The 16265-nt window shown below is 39.6% G+C and overlaps 1 protein-coding gene and 1 pseudogene across 2 annotated transcripts; both read right to left on the minus strand.

Annotated features, from left to right (window-relative positions):
- Nucleotides 1–1607: 1607 nt before the first annotated feature.
- Nucleotides 1608–3511, minus strand: LOC149028546 (fatty-acid-binding protein 1-like; annotated as a pseudogene). Its single transcript, XR_016172217.1, has 4 exons — nt 3076–3511; nt 2572–2804; nt 2283–2374; nt 1608–2014 (listed from the first exon to the last, which is right to left on the minus strand). The product of XR_016172217.1 is annotated as a fatty-acid-binding protein 1-like (transcript).
- Nucleotides 3512–11173: 7662 nt separating this feature from the next.
- LOC149028547 (fatty-acid-binding protein 1-like) lies at nt 11174–15915 on the minus strand. Its single transcript, XM_089137518.1, has 4 exons — nt 15375–15915; nt 14048–14297; nt 13563–13654; nt 11174–11468 (listed from the first exon to the last, which is right to left on the minus strand). The coding sequence occupies exons 1-4, from the start codon at nt 15781–15783 to the stop codon at nt 11332–11334; spliced, it is 888 nt and encodes a 295-aa protein (XP_088993644.1). The 5' UTR covers nt 15784–15915; the 3' UTR covers nt 11174–11331.
- Between the last annotated feature and the right edge of the window lie 350 nt (nt 15916–16265).

The following is a 16265-nucleotide window of genomic DNA, read 5'->3' on the forward strand; positions in this document are numbered from 1 at the left end:
TTTGATTTCTTACTCCTATCTGTATTGTTCAAACAAATTCTATTTTATTTTTAATAATTCTTTTTCACATTTAAATTCCTCTCTTCAATCTCTTTGCTTCCATCTTTTTCGTCTTAATTTTCTTTTTCTCTGCAAAACAATGAAGCAACTCATTCGACGCCTCTCTCGTGTGGCTGATTCCTCACAGTACTGTCTTCTCCATTTAGAATCACGAACGGTCTCTCGATCACGCCGTAATGAACAGTTTAGAATCACTAGAGATCGTTGTTCAGGGGTTCCTCAAGGGCATCACCCTGTGTACGTCGACAGAGGTTGCCAGAGTAGAAGAGGAAAAAGGCAGAGAGAGCCCGGAGAGGAGAGAAGATACTTTAGGGATGAAATTGTTAAGGATTGTAAAATTTTCAACCATAGGATTAGAATAAGACAGGTTCTGATCATCTAACAGTCAACTGGATGAAACATGAGGGAGTCAGGACTGGAGGTGATAAAAATCCATGTTCATCCCCACTTTTCAGATCATGTTTGTAAGCTTTAGAAGTCCTTGTATGGGCTGAAGTAGGCACCACAGGCCTAGTTTACTGGACTACGTTTTTTCTTAATGACCATGGGTTTTCATGGGTCTAATGTTGGTTCCTCTTTATTTTATCGTCTACATTCCATCAACCCAATTTACATTTTGATTTATGTAGATGATATTTTGGTTCTTAGGCCTTCTACTATGGTTGTCTAGGGGTTTTGGATCCTCTTTCTAAAGAGTTTGCTATTAAAGATTTGGGCCCAGCTCATTACTTCCTGGGCATTGATCTAACCCCATATTCAGATGGGCTTTTGTTGTCTCAATGTCAATACATATATGATTTGTTGGAGCGCACTCATATGGTAGATTCGAAGCCCATTAGTTCACCTAAGCCATCTTCTATTTATTTGTTTCATGGTGATGGGAAGCCTTTGGCCAATGAAATATCGTAGTGTGGTTGTGGCTTTACAATATGTCACTTTGACTATACCCAATATTGCATTTTCTATCAACAAATTATGTCAGTTTCTTTCTAGTACTACTAACGCCCATTGGGTTGGCTGTTAAGAGGTTGTTGCGCTATTTGAAGGAAACTCTCTTTCATGGCCTTCAGCTCTTTTACTCTTCTTCTATGGCTAAGGGCACGATTGAAGTTATTTGGCTTCAATCTTTGCTTTCCGAATTGCATATTCCCTTGGACTCTTCTCCAACTTTATGGTATGACAATATCGGTGCAATCTATCTTTCTTCTAACCCGGTGTATCATGCAAGGACAAAACATATTGAGATCAACTTTCATTTTATGGGTGATAAGTTTCTTGTGACAATCTTCTAATTCGTTTCATCTCTATCAAAGAGCAGCTTGCTGATGTGCTTACCAAGGCACGTCCTACTTCCCGTCAAGGCACGTCCTACGTCCCGTTTTCATTTATTACATCCAAACTCAATCTTGCTGATGGTTGCTTGAGTTTGCAGGAGGATGTTAAATAGGTATTTCATAATTTTTGTATTAGAGACTTAGTTATTACTATTGTATCATTTACATGTAATCTTATATAAACATCAATATACTCTTTATTCATTCTAGAGAATTACAACACAATCAAAGCTAGTTTTTCTTATTTTTTCTTCTTCTTCTTCTTGGAAGACTGGAGCTCGACAATGAAGCCTTCCTTGGGTGTGTTGAAGTTAGTAGTTGAGAGAACAAGGCAGGGAATGGAAAAACTGAAAGAACCTTCCAATTAAACTGTAGAAATTTCATAAATCTGATACCCATTTCATAATTTCAAGTTTACACTTCAAGCATATGCAGGGAAATAATGCAGACTTCCTCCCGAGATCTTGGCACCTAATTACCTTTAGAATTCACAAAGGAAGCCAACTCCTGCTTAATTTCCTCTTTGGCTTCTTTGTCAAATGGGTCTTCACCAATATACAGATCTAAAATTGACTGACACAAGATTTTGCTCTCGATGCTTCCAAGTTCTTCTCCATTAACTGTAGAAGGAAAGAAAAACCAGCGCTAAGTCTCATAAATTTGGGTAGTATATGGTCCAAATTTCTGCAATTCAGCTCTATGTAATCAATCAATAAAACTAAAAGCGAACCAGAAATATGAGTTGAAATAACTCAAGCATTCGGCAGAGGAGAGTATCCATGGATTATTCAAAATAAGAACACTTTCATAGTACTCTTGGTGCGAAGTACGTGTCCCTTTTTAGTATAATTGGATTAATCAGAACAAGAAGAAAGAGAAATTCCTTACTCTTGGTGCGAAGTACATGACCCTTTTCCCTTGAAAGATCTATTACCGATCCCTTTGCTACCTTACGATCATCTTCAAACTGGGAAGTGAACCTGCAAACAGAATGACTCTTAAATTACAAGCATCCACAAAACTCAAGCAACAATTAATCAAGAGATATGTAGGCACAGAGCGAAGAGACAAGAATATTTCTGCACGACAGTGAGATGGATTTGGTTTGGTTGCCTCAAATCGTATTAAGCAAGATGTCAAAAAGTATGTTTGCTGAGACAACACAAGGAAAGAATACCTCTTAAGCAGCTGTGGATTATCTGATCCGCCAAACTTTCGCAGTCTGGCTCCTATGGATTCGTGAAATATATCTCGTACAGAATGGATGCTAAATTTTTCAGACACTATTTGAAGTCTAAAAGTCATACCTAATGTCCTTTTCCAGTAAAGCTTTCAGGATTTCTTTGCCAGAAAGCTTCCCATAATTCTCACTCAGCAGTTTCTTTATGTCGGTTTCATCAGCATAAACACCTGTCAAAATGCACCACTTTCTCCGATGAAGGTTATGGAGAACTACTCTGAACGTATCATCTTAGATGGGAACATTAATGACCATGCATTTTCAGAACCAAGATGCATTAGCTACGGAAGAATTACAAGTAGAAGATTTTTGGGAAGACAAATTGAATTTCAGATCGAAAATGCTTGCTTATTGGAGCATAGTGCACAGTAGGACTGAACTATAATCTCAGCAAGAAAGCAACAGTAAAATTTGAGAGACAATAAGATCGAAGTGCTATACCGAAAGTGTAGTACTTGACGATCTTACAGAAACAATACAACGGAGAACGTTTCTGCCGCGATCCAGTCCCAAGCAATCGTTGAGTGTCGTTCAAAATGTCAGGGAAGTCGGTTCTGGGATTCGTGATTACTGAAGAAGTATAGGCTAAACAGAGAGAACCCCACACGGGAGAAGAGCCATGGGGTCCCAAATTCGAGTCGATGGAGTTGAGATCGCTTTGGAGAAGAAATTTCCTCTGGTTTTTGGCCTCATGGGTAATGGCGAGGCTAAGACCGATCCCAACACCGACAGCTGCTGCGACAGAGCATACCACGCCTGCTGGGGCGGAGATGGAAGGACTGGAAGATCCCTGGGAGCCGTGAGGATGCTTCGGTGGTTGAGGAACCCCGAAAGGCAAGCGAAGAGAACCCATCACCACTGATCCTCCTCCTTCTTCTTGTTGGGTACACCAGCTTACTTACAGATTGCTTCAGTCCCGTGCATTTACGGTTAAGCAAAGCATTTCGGGTCGTTAGATCGAAATTTCGATCTTGACCGTTCACATTTAATTGTTGAAATTTAATTTCGACCGAAATTTCAGATATGATAGTCTGAAATCTCCGCTTGACATTAATACACATGACCCAAGCAAAATTAGACTAAAAAGTTTAGGTGACGGAGTATTTTTTTTTTAATTAAGGTTCTCTTTACTTCATTAAGGTTCCATTATCTAAAAAATTTGCGAGTTGCTACCCCATGAGCTGAGCGGCGGGGGAGCAGGTGGGTGATTAATGAAACGCTGGAAAGAAAGAAAGGAAAAAAAGTCAACTCCAACCTGTCGCCCATTTCATATTCTATTAATCTCTTTCGTCGTCTTGTGCATCACAAGAAATTGAAGAAAGCCGAAGCCAATTGGAAAATGGTAAGATATATGTAGCTTTCAAAGTTGTAGCCACTGTACCGTGCGACACGATACTTTCCTTTTATCAACGATATATCGCCAACAGATCGACTTTTCGCCCATAAATCGGCGATATTGCATAGAAAGAGAGGAACTAGGTGGGTTTTGGCTGGAAAGAGACTGGGTTGCAGAGAGAAGAAGAAGAAAGAAAGTCGTTGTTTCTGCTACTGCTGCAGTGCTGCAACTCTTGGCTCTGACTACGGTAGAAGGCGTTGCCCTTCTATCGCCTGGCAGTGGAATTGGTTAGCATGAGGAGGCCATTGGGTTCGATCTTTTCTGTGCCTTCCACCTACACATCAACAATTCTTGTAAGTAAAACTATAAAACCCATCTCTTCTCCTGTAAAACCCATTTATTCAAAGAAGAACTGAAGACGCTAAGAAGACAATGGCAATCGAAAAATGGATATTTTTTGTAAAAGTTGAGAAGTGATTTGATAGTTGCTTGTTTTGTTGCCACCACGTTGATGAATTTTTTTTTTTTTTTAAATATGAATTAACAGTAAAGGCATTTAATGCCACTGACACACCACTTAGTATACTGAAGTGAAAAAATTATTTTTTTATAAAATATGTGTTACACCTTTGGAAAAAAAGTTGGGCGACATGTTCGTGTTGTCAGGCGCCGACACTGCGACACCAGGCGACATGTCAGACAATGGTTGTAGCAATCCGCAAATTAAAGAAATAGAAATTATGCATGTTTGTTCATTTAGGACAGTTCCAGTGAGGCTTTGAGTGGGGAAATTGCAACGGGAAGCGACGAGGTTAGGGGAGCAACAACCTCGGGGTGAGGGCAGGCCTGGTAGGACAACATAGTGCGGTGGCGTTGCAGGGAAGGAGGAGAAAGAGGGATTTTTATCCGATCCAGTACTGACACAGTACTGTTTCCTCCTGTTGGCCGTTAGATAGTCGATACGTGTGTTTATTCTAATCTTATGGTTATGATTATTCCAACTCTTAACCATTTCATCCCTTGCTTCTCTCTCTCTCTTGTTTCATGTGTCTGTTATTTTCCTCTTCACCTCCAACAACACCGACTCACCACCGCCAGCAACACCGATTCACCACAGGCACCAATGCCTCTTATCTCATTTTATAGTTTCCCTTTTCAGCTCCGACAACACTGAGAAGGAGGAGGAGGTAGTGGAATAATAAAACAGGGAGATGACACGCCAGGAACCAAGTCCTTCTGCTGCTCTTCTAATCGGATCTTCTTCAGTTGGGCAACCCCGAGACCTCTTTGTGGGATTTTCTTCTTGGAAGAATGACCACCCCCATTACTACTACCACCACCACCACAACCTCTGCCACTGCTATTATTTTTATATTTTTGGTGTTGTTGCTTTTCTTATACCATTCTGCTACCATCTAACTATAGGGAGAAAGAAATGAAGACACCCACATGTGAAATGGTGAAAATTCAGAATGCCACGAAATTTTATTTTTAAATTGTTGTCCGAGTTTTCTTCTTTGTCATAATAAAACGAAAACCCTGGTTGAAATTTGAAGAATTAAACAGAAGGAGAGAGGTAAGAAGAGAAGCCAAATTTGAGAAACTGAGAAACAAAAACACACAGAGGAAACCGGAAACCCCATTTTTGAGAACCAAAATCTCGCAAATTATGGAGTAAAAATTGGCTACTTATGGGGAAAAACACACAGAACCCAGCCCAAGTTTTTCGCAAACACGAAGATATAGGGAAGAAAAATAGTGAGAGAGTGAAGAGGTAGTCGGTGTTGCCAGAGGTGGAGAGGGAGACCGCAAAAACCTGAAATAGAAGAGAGAAAAGCAAGGGATGAATTGATTAAGAGTTGGAATAATCATAACCATAAGATTAGAATAAACACACGTGTCGACGATCTAACGGCCAACAGGAGGAAAGAGGACTGTGTCAGGACTGGAGCGGATAAAAATCCCTAATCCAAGAAAGAGAGAGAGAGAGAGAGAGAGAGAGAGAGAGAGAGAGAGAGAGAGAGAGAGAGAGAGAGACGGAGGCAATGTTGCAGGAAAAGGAAGGAGAATATAAAATGGAATTTAAGGTTGGCGTATAATTCAAAATTAAAAAAAAAAAAAAATTTCCTTCTCATTATCCTCAAACTAGTCTCAAATTTGGGGCTTATAGACTGAGGAGGTACAGCGAAACGAGACAAGGTTTGAAGGGATGAAGGTTCAAACTAATTTTACTTTCTTTATATATGGACTATCACCTCCGTACTAATACATGTTCACAAATATAAAATAAGAGTGGCAACACCCTCTCTATAGACGAGGCTGCCTCAGGGGGAGTTTTGGTCTAACCTACATTAAAGGAGGTGACTTCTTCTTGATGGCAGCAAGGTAAGTGGCACACTCTCATCCCCCTTACGTGAAAGTTAATATCAATGCTTCATGGAGAGAAAAGGACAAGAAGGGGGGTATTGGTATGGTCATTTGAGATAGCAATGGGAAGCCTTCGGTACCAAATTCGGAGCCCAAATGCTTTTCATCAACAATCGAAGGAGAAGCTCTTGCCCTTTGACAAGGTCTACTAGAAGCACTTGCAAATTGTTTTGACTATTTGGAGACCAGATTTCCAACAACTCATCAAGTTGTTATCAATTAATTCTCCCTCCCCCATTGAATATCCTACCTATTGTAGAAGGCATAAGGGTGATAGCTTTCATAAAAAATAATAATTAGACGTATAGCTTCAAAATTTCTGGTTTCAAACCCATGTATGCTTCTAGAGGGTCCAATGTTTGTTGAGAATCATCAAGTCAAAAAGGCTTTTTGCAGATTCGAGCCCAAGAGGTTGGCCATGTTCCTCTCATTGGTTGCTTGAGCTTTGCTCAACTTCCTCTCTTGTTTGTGGTGAAGACTTCTCAACCCAAAAGAAAAAAAAAAAGTATGGAAAATGTCTCCCCTAAGGGTATCAACTGGTCTTGATTTGAACTAGTCCAATTCCTTAGGGCCTGTTTCGTTACATGAATCCAGAGATTTCAAATCTCTGGATTCACAAATGAGAGATTTATACCTATTTAGTTGTGTGAATCCCTGGATTCATGAAATCTAGAGATTCACATATTTACACTAAAAACGTGAATCTGTAGATTTATGGGTATGAGGTGAAATCTAGAGATTTCATCCCTACTATAAGAACATTCCATGACTCCACAAATGTTATTTCATGATAAATCTATAGATTTATTCCAAAGATTCAGGTTAACCAAAAAGTTAATTTTATAAACCATGACTCTATAGATTTGAAATCTCCAAACTCAAGTAACCAAACAAGCCCTTAGTAGTTTTGTTTCCATGTGTTGTGGAGGATATGTAACCCGAGAACCCCCTCGAGAGGAAACACATACCCACTTGGGTAAGACTTGAAGAGCCCCTCGGGACGAAACATATACCCACTCGAGTAAGACTTGAAGAGCCCCTCGGGAGGAAACATATACCCACTCGGGTAAGACTTGAAGAGCCCCTCAGGAGGAAACACATACCCACTCGGATAAGATTTGAAGAGCCCCTTGAGATGAAACATATACCCACTCGGGTAAGACTTGAAGAGCCCTTTGGGACGAAAAACATACCCACTCGGGTAAGACTTGAAGAGCCCCTCGGGAGGAAACACATACCCACTCGGGTAAGACTTGAAGAGCCCCTTGGGAAGAAACATATACCCACTCGGGTAAGACTTGAAGAGCCCCTCGGGAGGAAACATATACCCACTTGGGTAAGACTTGAAGAGCCCCTTGGGACGAAACATATACCCACTCGGGTAAGACTTGAAGAGCCCCTCGGGAGGAAACATATACCCACTCGGGTAAGACTTGAAGAGCCCCTCGGGAGGAAACACATACCCACTTAGGTAAGACTTGAAGAGCCCCTTGGGGAGGAAACATATACCCACTCGGGTAAGACTTGAAGAGCCCCTCGGGAGGAAACACATACCCACTCAAGTAAGACTTGAAGAGTCCCTCGAGAGGGACCCACTCGGGTAAGTGTGCTCCCTTCCCTTGGGAGACTCATAGAACCTTTTCAGGAGAAAGCACATACCCACTTGGGCAAGTGCGTATTATCCCCTCGGGAGCCATGTGTGAGAAGAGTACGAAAGATAAGAAGACCTTCAATACTAAGTCTAAGAGTGACGTTGAAGACGACCAAGTCAAAATGGCCAGTTACAATAACTACTCAACATATCCGTTCCAAGACTTGGGGAGATGGATAAGTGAATAACGGCTCTATTAGGCCCGCCAAAGAAGGGAGTGTGCTTCCTAAGATCTCTCGCCCACTCTTCAATAGAATAGGCGAAATACAAGGAGACGCCGCCTCCAGGTATCCTCTATATAAACCTTCATCCTACAAGGAGAAAGGTACAAAATTCATCTTACCATTATTCACTACGCCTTGAAAACTCTCTCAAGGTCTTCTATTGTTGCTTAGACTAACTTGGGCGTCGGAGGCGGTTCGGCCAATACTAGGCCGGCCCCCTTCTTGTTTTCTTTGTGAGTGCAAGCATCTCAGCTATTCCTATTCGGCTGTAGAAGTCTTCAAGTGGTCATCCAAGTATCCAGCTCTCGAAGAAGTTCTAGATGCAACAACATGACATCAAAATTGGATGCTAGACCTACAAGTACATGTTCCAAATCTAAAAACCCACGATTATTAACTAATCCACGACTATGCGTACATAACACTGGAAAGAAAGTTTTTAAAAAACTCTAATTATTGCAAGTTGCAAGTTGCAATTTGCAATTCAAGATGTTTTGGGGTCTTGGGTTTCCATCAAGACAAATGAAAACTCCATGTTCTACCCCAAAAAAAAAAACTCTATGATGTTACCCTCGATCATTCTTTTCTTTCTTTTAAGCATAAAAGTCATCACCTCTTGGACTCTTATATAGGGATTATAGAGTAATTACATGTCTATAATTTAAAAAGATCAGAATGTTCTTAGAATCTATGTATATACCAACCGGTTCTATTAGCTAGTTTCAATCACTAGGATTATGTTCAACACATTAACAAATCACTCCGACTAGATTCGTCCCGATTAACTATCGTCTGGCCGGTCGGTTCCAATCTTGTTAATAGCATAAGCATAGAATTATTACCCATCAAAGGAAGACAAAGTACATGAGTGGAAATTTGAATTTAAGGACTACGGCCATGTTGGTTGAAAGGAAAAATCAAAGGAAATCTAATCAAACCAAATAAAAACTTAGAAAGTGAATTGAAGGACTAATGGTCATGATTGAGCTCCTCTGCTTCTTGATTTTGTGAGCCGACGTGCAGTCTATGGATTGGATGAACCACATCAACAAATATGAATTTGAATTCGAGGTCAACTGCGGACTTAATGAAATGGTGCACCCACAGCTGTATGGTTCACGACGGGAGCACAAAATGAAAAAAAAAACAGAGGAGCTCGATTCTATCTAATGCTACAATTTTTGTATAGGCAATTAAGAACAAACTGATCATGCTGATATTATGATACATTGATGCTATAACTGAGAAGTACTAACACCACTTCCACAAAGAACTCATGAAACCAGAACACCCCTTTTCTTGACAGATGTTGAAGACCAATAGCGATTGATCTGAGCCTACCAGCAATGGTGATGAACATATACCTATGGAACAAGGCCTTGTATATAGCTCTTTGATGCTTACACTGTTACACAGTTCCAGAATTTAATACAGTCCTCATAGCCTCTGCCTGATTGATCAAGGATTACTGTTATGCTGTTGAAGGCCATGAAATTAGGTGAGCCATCGAAGCATGGGTCTATGTTCCCATTGATTCTGTTAGCCAAACGATGAGATGATTCAAAGTGACTTCAAATTCCAATCTTGGTTGTCGAACCTCCATGATGTAGGGGATGATGGCAAAACGGATGAGCCATGGTGGTTCAAGATGCAGTTACTGAGCTAATGCAGCAATTGTACAACTTCAGTTGCTATTGCAACTCTTAGTTTTCAGTCAACACCCATATGCAATTCTTAATTTTTGGTCAACACCCCTATGCAGGATACCTCCCAACTCTTCATGCCTTAATAAGGTTCTTTTGAGTCTGCTGAGCTTGAACAGAAACCTCAACATAATATTTCCTGAAAAACAATTACACTACAAATCCAAGCATTCTTCTGAGAAGGCCTATCTTGGGCAGAGACACACTTCTGAGTAGACAACAGATGCAGTAACAGTACAAGCTTTAGGCATTTAGGAAGAAATTAGAAAAGTTTGAAAAAGATCATAGAGATGAACAACGACACAGTCTTTTAAGTGAATAAGTGGGCAATAGATGTAGCACCATTTCAAGCTTTTGAGACTTGGGAAGAAGCTAGAGAAGTTTGAAAAAGGATCTAGAAATGAACAATAACAAAAGGTGGAGCAATACAGTAGGGCCTGCTAAGCTATACCTTGCTCTATCCAAACACTTCCAAATATCCTAATTGGCAGGCTAACTGGAAGAGGAATACCAAAGAGGGCTTCGACCTTATGCTGTACGAGGTTAATAGTTCCCAAGTAGTTAAATCCAGCAATTATGGTTTCTTAGTTGAGTGGTAAACTGGATCTGTGAATGTCCACATTATATGGGGAGTGTAACATGCACATATATCATATAGAAGCTATAAACCTGAGTCTTCTAAATTCTGATCCCATATAGTTTTTGTATCACCAAACATATATTCATGGTGTATTGACATGCAGACCATGAAGACAATCTAGAAAACCAACTGTAAGTGAGCTCTAGCCAATTTTGCATCCTTGGTTTTCTTGTTCAAACTTCCCTTCCGGCTGAACTTTCTTCAGTTCCGTATCTCTCTATCTGTTTGGTTGCAGAATCAGCTCAATGGCAGAGTCATATATTTTTCCACAAAACAGGCTAAAAACAAATTCTCCATCTACTCGTGATGTATACCCACCAACATCAGTAGAAGCAAGAAGAGGGTTGGCATCACCCATCAAGACCACAAGGGCAGGCTCCTTCTACAGTAGATATTTATGAATGCTTAAATATTCCAACATCCATGACAAAAGGGAAATGTAATCAGAATGAAGTCACCGTCTAGACTGCTAATTTGTCACTAAAATGTTCCCATGTTGGCAAATAGTACCCAGTCTTTCTTATGCTTTAGTATTTGAAGTTGGTGGCAGGGAGAGTGAGGGAGAATAAGGAAGGAAAAACTCAAAGAACCTTATCAATTAAATTGATGGAATTCCATAGGTTCAATAAATATTCAGTAGCATCAAGTTTACACATTACCACATGCAGAGAAATAACGTACACATCCTTCCCAGTTATTTCAAAACTGATTACCTATTATATTACAAGGGAAGCCAAATTCTGCTGAACATTCTGTTTGGCTTCTTTATCAAATGGATCTTCACCAACATAAAGATCTAGAATTGCCTGACACAAGAGCTTGCTCTCTATGCTTCCAACTTCTTTACCCTCAACTGAAGAAAAGCGAAAAGACAATGTTTAAGTTTCTGATTGCCACAAGGTCATAGAGACAAGAAGTCATGTAGGTATTAGAAGGATGGTACTGATAATTTAGCACAGATAAAATCATGGACTGAAAAGTCAAGACTAGCCATATTGGTTCCCAAATGAAAATAAATAAGGCACCTAAGCAACCCAAGGCATTGAGGATCACCCCAGTGCCTATGCGAGAAGGTGCCTGCCTAGGAACCCTAGACATCCTACTTTACATAGTTTTAATCACGTATCCATCATATCTGGGATAATGATAATGTAGTTATGCTTATAGCAATGTATCAACAAGTAAAGAATGAATTTACGCATTAATTTTGCCACTACACCTAGCGACATCATTACAGCATTATAAGAAGTCAACAATCACACCATGTTAGAAGCAACATTGCCTACTGGGGGGCAGATGATGTTAGACAAGGAGAACAAGGGAAGTGAACTGGTGAAGCTTGATTTCATCCTTGATTTATTTATTTAGGTACTAAATGATCCCATAATTATCACCTATGTAACCAGTACACAAGCCAATAAAATAATATTGTGAGAAACAACATTATTAAGAGGAAAAACCACCCGCCCAAAGCGCGACCGGGGCCGGGGCCCCACAATTCCGGGAGCAAACGAGTCAGAGCAAATAGGAGGAGACACTTTTTCGATATAGAGGAATCGGCATCTAATAAATTCAGCAATTGCAGTATAAATGAAAAAAAAGACGCCAGGAGTCCTAAGGGACCTGTCTTGTTAAGTTAGATTAAGGTGGGCAACCACTCAAACCTTGGAAACTCACCCAGATGTCTAGGTGTTGCCTTGACAACTATGCAAATGAATAGTCAATTTTATTTTTCAATATGACATGACACTGCAGAAGTGTTTCGGGGACACTTTGAAAGACAAGCTTATCCAAGCCATGTTTCTGCCATTTTCGAGAACATAACATGTTAATTAAAGAACTCCACTTTTAGCAAAAAAAAAAATACCAAACCTAATTCAACCACTTTGGGCCAGATATTATACCATCCCCTCTATCTATGCATGTATAGCATTGTCATAATAAATATCATCCTAGTTCTTTCGATTGAAAGTGGGGAGGACCTCAAATACTCAACTTAAATGGACAAAGGCACAATATTCACACCAATCCAGATCATAGTCTATAAAGTTAATGATCTGATCTGCCATGTTAGTCCTCCAGAGTCCAGAAATCTTGAATAAAGTTGGCATGGCATCTAGGTGACCCAAGATGTTGGAAAGGGGCTATGTGCAAACTGACACCGACAAGGAGACCAAGGCACCTGAATGCCTGAGCAATGCGTTGGCAACTATGATCCAAAATGGCTACCTGTGAGTGCCAATGCTCTACATTTGGTTCTTTTAATCCTATACTTGCAAGAGATACCAACTGTAACCTACTATGCAATGTTCACATTAAAAAACATACCTTGAACTCAGTTACTTCCCAGACTGCAGAACAGTATGGAACTCATCAGACAGGAGAAATTACCATGTTTTCCTTTTATATGCAGAGCAAGGTAAAAAGCTTTTGAGAGCAAGAATGGGAATGTTTTTAAAAGAAGTTGGCAACATGGTAAACTATTTATTTGGAATTTGTTCAGGAAAAAAGTATCTTGACAGTGAGAACAATTCTCTTTCCTATATCATCATCTAAAACAAATAAATAACACATTTAAAACAAAGTCCATGCATTTTTATTTTTTTGGGGGGGAGGGGGTGGTTTGGGGTTGAACAATTCGAGGTTTTTGAGCAATGTGATCCAAACTTATGCCATTCAGTTCTTCCTCACAATGAATAAGACTTAAAGCGAACCATGTAACATAAGAGTTGAAGTAATTCAAGCATCGGAGAAAGAAGAAGAAAAGAAAAGAGCAACCGAGTGCACAAGGCTTCTGCTACAACAGGGTTTGGGCAACCGAGTGCACAAGGCTTCTGCTACGGTTTGGGGAGGGGGTGTTAGGGGGCACAATTGTATGCAAACAAGTAAGAGGAGAGAAGAGTATCATTGGGTTAATTAGATAAGGATAGAGAGAAAATATGCTTACTCTTAGTGCAAAGTACATGACCCCTTTCCCTTGAAATTTCTATTATAGATCCCTTTGGTATCTTATAGTCATCTTTAAACAGGGAAGTGAACCTGCAAAGAAATGAATCTTGGTTTACAAGCATCAACAAGAGAAGAGCAGACAATCAAGACAACTAAACAGATAGTGGAAAGACAAGAATTTTTCCTGACTATATTAAGAAAGAAAAAATGTGCTTGAATAAAGTTGTATTTAGATGTATTACAGTTTTAAATGGCCAAGGTACAGAAATAAGATTCAAAAACTTATTATTTATTCAATACAAAATGTGCATATGCAAATGAGCTGCATGAAATAAATTAATAAACCAAAATAAGAAGATATTATGTCAAAGTAAAGGAATGAACATACCCACATGGTTGTGTCATGCAATCTAGGCATTCAAAAATAGAAGTGGCCAGATATCAGTCAAAACATATGGCTGAGAGAGCTTATAAAGAAAATACCTCTTAAGCAGTTCTTGATTATCTGATCCCCCAAATTTTTGCAGCCTACTTCCTACAGATTCCTCAAAAGCACTACGTACAGAACTGATGCTCAATCTGCCATACACTATTTGTAGTCTAACAGTCATACCTATATCCTTTTCCAATACATCTTCCTGGAATTCTTTGTTTTCCTTCAGCAAGGGAACAGAAAGGTTTCCATATTTCTCACCCAGCAAGTTCTTAATGTCACTTTCATCGGCATAAACACCTGTGGGAAGGCACCACTGTCCTCATGATCAAACTTCAGAGAGTAAAGTGTTCCAAAATGGGAAAGTACTAAGAGACCTTGTGTTAAAGAAAGTTTTGAAGTTTTGCACAGAGAGTAAATTACTTCAGTGTCTTCGAAAATCACATAATAATCAATTGCAGACAAAGAAGTAAGGATCAGAAGGACAAAACAAGCATCTAGGTTAACTAAAATTATGTAAAGTGGCTGCCAAATGACAAAGCCCCTTAGTATATTCTTGTTGCCTACATGATTATCAATAACTTTTCTTTTCACAATTTTATCAAGAAATCACACTCTGCATACTCATGCAGCACTTATTCAGTTTCTATTTGAATGGAACCAATAAATGACTTAGACAACAATTCTGTGTTAGGATAAACTGCAAGAGGGAACATTAACGCATAAATCATGGACAAACAACAAATGCCAATGATGATCAAGGAGAAACCTGAATGGATCATCTTCTGGAGGCATAGGAAAAATAAAAATTCAAGGGACTTCATGGGGAAAATGAAAAGTGGGCAAGGTTATCTAGTCATACACAAATCTTAGTAAGCAAAAAAAGAACACTGATAACTGCCTGATGGAATGAAATCATAAAGGGCCAAAGAGGAGGCTAACCTAGATGATCCTTGGAAATACATTAGCATTTTGAAAGCAAATACAGGAACAACCCTACATTATTATCTTGAGAACAAATTTTTAGGGTTTAAGATTTAAGCATTGCACAGTATTTAGTTTGGAATACCCAAACCGTTGCTTTCAGTCAGTTTGGACTTTCCTATGAATACACCACTACACCACTACACCTTTGGATCATAATCAATATAATGGCCTATATTAGAACTTAAGTTGGGAACAATTCAAATATCTACAGAAATGCACTTTGTGATCGCCCAAACCTAGAAGTACAAAGTCTTACAAGATCTGTTATAAGATTTCAGATCCAAATTGCTTCATTAATTGGCGCGATGTGCATTGTACAATTTGACAATATGATCAAGAAAGCAATAAAGAAGCAGTAAACTTAAAAAAAAGAATAATTGAGTGTTATACCAAAAGCATACACATCGATATTCTTCAAGCCGAAAACACTTTTCTTCCGCAAACCAATACCAAGCAGCCGTCGAGTGTCGTTCAAACTGGAAGGGAAAGATGCGCCAGTCTTGGGTTCCATGGCTGTGGAGGAATTATCTGCTAATGAGACAGAAGCCCACAATGGAGAAGAGCAATGGGGTCGGAAATTCGAGAAGATGGAGTTGAGGGTGCTTTGGAGAAGAGGGTCCCTCTGATTTATAATGTTATGGGTAATGGAAACACCAAGACCGATCCCGACCCCAACTGCGGCTGCGACGGAGCATGCCACGCCTACGGTAGAGAATGAAGGAGGAGAGGAAGAGAAATGAGAGTTTTGAGAGCTCCTCGAAGGTGGAGGAAACCAAAAAGGGAAGCGAAGAGAGCCCATCTTTTTCCTTCTTCTTCGTCTTCTTCTTCTTCGGGATCCACTAGTTTACAGGTGGTCTGCCGGAGGTTTCGATGCTGGAGTTGGACTGCCTGGTCCAGCTTAGAGAAAGGGAGGTCCATTTCGCCAAACTCATTACCTTTACATCCTTTAAATTTTTCTTATTACGTTTACCCCTATTATTCTTAAATGATAGATTAATCATATCCTTATCATTAGAATAATGTGAGGGAGAGAGCAATGACTTTAGTACTTATTATATTCTCAACAAAATTTAAATTACCGTTTTTTAAGGTAAAATTTAATTACCCTTCTTTATTTGACAAGAAACATGGATTTTCTTTTCTTGTAAATAAAAAAAAAAAAAAGAGAATTTTATATATAAAGTTGTATTGCGTCCAAATCTAACTAGATCCGTGAACCTACCGCTACCAAGGAATGGGCCAACCTTGGTTGGTAGGGACCCGTCTTCAATGATCAAGTCA

The sequence above is a fragment of the Hakea prostrata genome, chromosome 1 (assembly GCF_041222555.1).
Source record: "Hakea prostrata isolate BN-2017 chromosome 1, UWA_Hpros_2, whole genome shotgun sequence".
NCBI classification, from domain to species: domain Eukaryota; kingdom Viridiplantae; phylum Streptophyta; class Magnoliopsida; order Proteales; family Proteaceae; genus Hakea; species Hakea prostrata.

Coding starts and splice junctions, on each gene's coding strand:
- LOC149028547 (XM_089137518.1), bottom strand. CDS start 15,783: ATGGGCTCTCTTCGCTTCCCTTTTTGGTTTCCTCCACCTTCGAGGAGC. Junction 13,655..14,047: donor AATCAAGAACTGCTTAAGAG/GTATTTTCTTTA, acceptor ATTTCTTTGCAG/GTTCACTTCCCTGTTTAAAG. Junction 11,469..13,562: donor TCATGTACTTTGCACTAAGA/GTAAGCATATTT, acceptor GCTTTTCTTCAG/TTGAGGGTAAAGAAGTTGGA.